General features: G+C 41.8%; 1 protein-coding gene across 1 annotated transcript; it reads right to left on the reverse strand.

Moving 5' to 3' along the window:
* Positions 1 to 229: 229 nt before the first annotated feature.
* On the reverse strand, positions 230 to 5615 carry LOC109784671 (uncharacterized). The gene is made up of 9 exons (XM_020343270.4): positions 5383 to 5615; positions 3003 to 3857; positions 2817 to 2909; positions 2625 to 2717; positions 2362 to 2529; positions 2167 to 2232; positions 1328 to 1393; positions 1156 to 1224; positions 230 to 793 (listed from the first exon to the last, which is right to left on the reverse strand). Exons 2-9 carry the CDS (start codon positions 3651 to 3653, stop codon positions 557 to 559), a joined length of 1443 nt encoding a protein of 480 aa, XP_020198859.1. The 5' UTR covers positions 3654 to 3857; positions 5383 to 5615; the 3' UTR covers positions 230 to 556.
* Positions 5616 to 6218: the final 603 nt, after the last annotated feature.

Consider the following 6218-nt stretch of genomic DNA (forward strand, 5'->3'; position numbering starts at 1 on the left):
CCGAGTTTTCCTAGGTCTGCTTTGATCATCATATAACATCCAAAAAGATTGTCATTGAAATAGCCAGCAGCAGCACATGCTGTCTGTTGTCCGCCTCACCTTTTTCATTGTTGGATCCATGCTGATGTTGGTACATGAGCACCAGCACCTGCATCAGTTCCCAATAGTGTGGATATCTGGACATGTCCTAATGCCAAAGCACATATCTCAGATAGCAAAAAAGAACTGATTAAGTAAAGCTGTAACCTGCATGAACAGTCGGTAATAACCCTCATAGATCCATGTACAACCCAAGGTGCCAGACACTTGTACCCAGTTAGAATGCCGTCCAAAAAACAAAAGAATACACACCAACCGATGTGCAACAGAGAAGAGAAAAAGTATAGGTTTCTTGGAGTAAGCTACTAGATTATACCATAAGCTTGGACTATTAGTCGCATAACTTCCTATCCTTCAGCCTCGGATTTTTGTTTTCTCACAACTTCTATGAACTCTAGCACATTTCAGACAGTTGTTTCCGCGGGCCGATGGGAGGAGCATGATGTGCTTTCTGTTTTCACCTTTCTGGAGGGATTGCAGCTGCAGAAGTGCCTTTCTGGTTGGATATGGCTGAAGCAAGAGCGATAGGCATCAGGCAGAGGCCCTTGTTCTGAAGGTACTGCATTGCATTTGTGATGCTTGTTTCCATCAGCTTTATAACTTCTTGCTCAAAGACCAAGCTGTCTTCTGGGCCTGCTGCGTCCAGAAGCCCTTGTGAAGCGGTTGGAGATGATAGAGGTGAATTGCTACGGCCCTGTGGAAAGTTCGACAGTGCAATAAAAATTGAGTACACGGGCATTCTAGAGAAAAAGCAAGGACTTGACTTGAATGAAGTGTTTATTCATCAGTACTGGTATTGGTAAATTAAATTTGGTTACATTCAACCAAATTAAAGCCATGAAAAATACAAAAGAATCTAATATAAATTCTAACTACAATGCAAGTGGAGCTCTAAGACTCCTGAATAATCACGAAGCATATTATGGTCATAAAAGTAGTGTAACCAACTGTAGAAATGCAACAACGAAAAAACACGTCATTGTCTACCAATTTTTTTTATGCCTATAGTCACAACAAGGAGCTATTCACTTTATACAAACAGAAAAGTTTTCGTACCTCAGTTTGAGATTCTGCAAGGAGGGGAAGAACTGCCCCGGGAGCTCCTAGCCTACTCATGCTTAAGACCTGTAATGTTGAAACCAGGGCGATTTGTTTCAGAGAAAGGAAATGAAGGAGAATGACAACCAACAGGGAAAGTTACTACTCATGAACATGTTTGTGGACGCACCTTCACCTGAAGCTGAAGAAATTTCACATAATCAATTATTTCATCGAGCATTGATGATTTATCTGCCTGCTCACATAAAAAAGACTATTGGTTAGGAATTCCAAATTTCATTGTTATACTATTTTATTCGAGAGTGACCAATAAACTTAAGGAAAAGTTAATTTTATTAACTTTGCAATGTTCTAAACCAGGCATGGATAACAGTATAGGTGGCACACATTTTGTTGTGCCCGAATCCGGTGCCTGCCCGCCACAACAAATGCAAATTTGGCTTGTGCATACGACACGTCAAGCATGATGCATAAGTACTAGAGAAGTGTGATGCCCTGCAAGTATGGCGCTAGGCACTAACCAAACAGTGGCGAGAAAAGCTCTAACTTGTCAAACTCTAGTTTGCCGAAGTGTGGCTACAAAACAAACATGCCTAAAACATTAAGCAGATCATAAAGGAACTGAAACTATGACTTGTGATGGCTTAGGTTACCCCTAACTGATAACTACAACAACAGCAAGGCATTTTGTCCCAAGCAAGTTGGGGTAGGCTACCCCTAACTGGTAACTATTTGGGACAAATCTTATTTGCACTTCTCAAGTCATAAAATCCAAACAACTACTTGCTTCAGTTATTGCTGGGCCAATTTTAAAACAATACTTCAGCACATATGTATCCACATATATGATTGGTTATTACCATATGTCATTCTCTTCTGATTTCGTTATATGGAAGTAATAAAAGATATTTCGGTGGACTAATATAAATGTACTGCATGTTGAATAGGGAAAAAAGAAATACCCCTGCATTTTTTGTACCAATATAAATGGAAACACTAAAATAATACCTTATTTGAGTTTGGTACAAGGTCTTGGAGATTTTTCATCCTCTCTGAGATCTTCTCTCTGCGAAGCTGCAGTATTAAGCAAGTTCCAGTTAGAAATATATGATAGGGCATGAACACATAGATAAAATTCAACCAACCCAAGTTATGAAAAAATTTCATTTATCTAGAGTGAATTTACCAAACAAGATAACTCACCCGTTCAGCAATACTATGAGGGTCAGTTGCCTGTCCACGACGAGCCCTTGCTCGTGGCTTAGCACTGGCACTGTTTCCATTAGCTGAATTTGCCTTGTTCTGCGCATCAGCAGAATGGCTGATAGGGACAGGGTACTCACTTTTATTGTTATGCATCGTTGAGCTTATCTGAACATTTGCAAACAGTCAAACTCAGTTAGATATGAATCCAAAGAAAGAGAATAAAACGAAACACTAAATATGTAACAAATGCTAAAGAATACCTTCGAAGGAATCATTGCCCCTTGTGCTTCACTCACTGCCATCTGACTACCAGAAGCGAAAGGGAGTGGAATATTGCACATCGCATTTTGTTCCTGCAATACAAACAAAAGAAGTTAATTTACCAGTACAGTATTGAATGAAAAATAACGTGTAGTTATTGCTGTTTAGTGGCAGAGTTCCAAAATTAAAACCTGTTGTTCAGCCTTCAAACCACTACCAGCTAGTTGTGACTGCTCGGCCGTACCAAAAGATGAGATGCTACCACTGAGAAATTCTTTGCTATCCTGTATTACCACAAGAATGAATAGTTAAGTGAATGAGAAATAGGTAACAGTAGTACCAATATGTTATAGTTATATCTTTGTCATGAGCCTTACATGTAGTGATGCCATGGTTGCCTCATCAAATACTGACAGGTTCCCATTTGAATGACTTGTATTGTTGAACATAGCAGCATTTTGTATCCCTTGAAAACTGAAAGCTTCTAGGCTTACTGGTTCCATGTAGGAAGGAACATTTTGGAATGTCGAGCACAGAGTTGAGGCTGAAGAAACAGCATGTACATCAGCAAGAAAAGCTGAAACTTCACTACCATTGCTTTCAATTGAACTGGACAAGGCATGAGGAAGTTCTAGAAGGCCAGGGGTATCCAACTGCAGGTCAAATGTTCCAGGTGTTGAAGTGCACTGAAGAGTCCCTGGTGGGATTAAATTACTTTGCAGACTGCCATTGTTCTGAAGTTGTGGAAGCTCCATAAGGCTGTTGGAATGTTTGTCCTCTGACAGAATCTCACCAGATAATAGATCAGTCTGGGTGTTGTACGGCAAGCACCCATTTGCAAGCATAGCAGGGTTCTGTTCATGCTCATCAAATGTTAAATTCTGATTTGATCTAGCTCTGAAATAGCCTGTAGGTGGCATACCTCCTTCTTCTGCATATGATTCCACTGAACCATCAACAAAGCTATAATTCTCGGAAGCGGAATTGCCAGGCCATGAAGGAAAGAAAGAACCATTAGAGTAGTCCATCTTTACACCCTTACAACTTGACTCCCCAACCTCTGCTCAGAAATATTATGAAAAGAGTGACTTGTAGATACTTAAAGTGACAGCAACTGGTGATCCTATCATTCATCCATGAAGACAATCTGAGATGGCCTGAATGGTTCCTTTTGTACAAAGCTGCGCACTCGGATGCTGAGAGAACTTCAGATACACCCTCTAGAACAAACCCTGTGCAACAAAGAATAACCGTCAAATATTGAAAAACTGCATGAATGTGAATAAAAATGCATGCATGAACAAAAAAAAATGTAAAGATACAATTAAGTAAAGAAATGGTCGAGTTATAAAGCTATATTTTCTTTGAAAGGTGTTATAAAGCTATCTTGAAGCACCATATTTTGCACAAATGTGTTAACCACTTAAGTAAAGTAGTATGTACTACTTATTGTGCTTATTGTGCCCCACATAAATCATACAGAAAAATCTGGAGTGTAACTGCATCCCAAATTCACCTATTGAAATGATTCTGCTTTTATCACACTTTCAGGTGAGCATGACATTCCTGCTTTATTCTACAGTCAATTCAGCAATTGATTCTGCTAGAAAGAGCGGTAACTGATTCAGACATTCAGTCATGATAGAACACGACAAGCAACGGATGATCTTGCATTTTTTAGATATCGGGAGCCAGAAATAATTATGTATACACAATACAACCAGCTGGATATCTTCGTCTCATTAAAGCTAGACCGCGTATGCCATAAACCAACATACACTTCCTCCAGTTGCTCACAAGCATGCAGCACTGTCATCTCCTTTATCTTTTTTTTTAGTGGAGATTATCTCCTTTATCTTTCACAACTAATTATCAAAAAATGCTCATATTTATTCATAGAAATTGTACCACTAGATTGGCAACGAAAAATAGTTCCAAAATATATAATTATATATTATAAAAAGAAAATCAAAGTTGTGTATTAGAGATAGTGTCCATATCTGAAACGTCAGGTATCTTGGAAAGGATGGAGTAGCTTATAGATACAAGAAAAGTCAGCACAATTCCAAATTTATAGTCAGATCTTTTTCCTTGCCTAGTCTAGGCAGTTACCAGAAAAGTAATGGTCACACAGTAATTATTACCACAAGTAAATATCCATCAAGTCGAGCTTTCACTGTCACGGCATCTCTCGCGACACAACAACGCATCAAAATTCCAAGAAAATTCCGTGACAGAACTCATAACTAAGCTGTCAAGAACAACGAAAAGCAGAGGGAAAGGCATAAACATCGCTTTACGCATTCGTGACTTGCGAGAACGAAATTCTCTTCTAGCCAATAAACCGCCACGTAACAATCTTTTTCCCAATCAATTCCCCCTTGCAGCATCTAGGATTCAGTACATGGAGCGGAGCAAACTGACAACCAAGCTGAGAACAATCACGAACAAGGAGGTGAAAAAAGAAAACAAATTAGATTCGACACGTCGCACGCGCATCGATTCCAACCCGCAGCCGCAGGATCGTCCGTCTCTGACATTACCTGCGCCCCCTTCCCCTGCGGCGCGACCAAAACTCCGCCCAGAAACGCCGGTCGCCGCGCTGCGGCGGGATAAGCGACCGGGATCACAAGAATCCCCTAACACCACAAGAATCCCCTAAAACCCCCACAGGAAGCCAGCAGAACGCGCGCGCCAGGGCCGTACACTCTGTACAGAAAGATAAAGGGCCGGACGAACCGGAATTGGAGCACTCACCGCGGCGGAGGGACGGGGGAGCGGGCAGGGGAGACGACGGCGGGCGAGCGGGGGGGAAGGCGCGGGTCGTCGGAGCTGGTGGCGGGCGTATACTACTGCCGGCGAGGGCGGAGGTGAGGGCGACGGGAGGGGAGGGGGCGGTTTGTTTGAGCGGAAAAGGAGGAGAAAGGCGGAGGCTTTGGCTTGCTGGGGGCGAAGACTGAAGACGCGTCGGGGGTTGGACTGACTGATATGGCTGAGGCTGACGCTGCCTGTGCTGTGCCACAGCTGTTGCCGCTGCGCTTTTTGTTTACTAGCGCGCCCTCTCCTTTTCGCCTATTTTTGTCAGGGCCCCTTTTGGTCTTTTTTGGATTATTAGATGCGGTGGGGTGGGTGGAGCAGAAAATAGGATTTCTCTTTTATTGTCAAGTTTTTCTACTCTTATCTTCTTGCACAAGAGACCTGGTATGTGGTCAAATATTATTTTGTATTTTCATTTTGCTCTTGTTGAAATGTTGAGGCTTTCATTGCCCTTGTTTATTTTAAGAATGCTAGAGTTTGGTAATTTGTGACGGTCTTCTTTGGGCGATATGAAGTTGTTTCTTCGTGAAGACAGATCAATGACAATTGTGATTTTCCACCGACCGAAAGACATATGGCTCTAGGCTCCGTACCCGTATGTATGAAACGCGGCGCTATTTTCCAAAATGACAACTCACTATGTCCAGTAGATATAGAACCTTGGCGTGTTGAGAGATTTGATCCTGCACACGACAAAAGATGCCGCCACACAACTATTGCCATGGGCGTCACGCAATAGACGTCAAGGACGTGCTATTTTGTCGCTATGGCAATGC

Source organism: Aegilops tauschii, chromosome 7, assembly GCF_002575655.3.
Source record: "Aegilops tauschii subsp. strangulata cultivar AL8/78 chromosome 7, Aet v6.0, whole genome shotgun sequence".
NCBI lineage: Eukaryota > Viridiplantae > Streptophyta > Magnoliopsida > Poales > Poaceae > Aegilops > Aegilops tauschii.

What these genes read in the sequence shown, in the direction of transcription:
- LOC109784671 (XM_020343270.4), bottom strand. Translation starts at nt 3,653, where the DNA reads ATGGACTACTCTAATGGTTCTTTCTTTCCTTCATGGCCTGGCAATTCC. An exon ending in GGGCAATGATTCCTTCGAAG is followed by an intron (nt 2,530 to 2,624) that starts GTATTCTTTAGC and finishes GCAAATGTTCAG; the next exon opens with ATAAGCTCAACGATGCATAA. An exon ending in TTGCAGAATCTCAAACTGAG is followed by an intron (nt 794 to 1,155) that starts GTACGAAAACTT and finishes AACTTTCCACAG; the next exon opens with GGCCGTAGCAATTCACCTCT.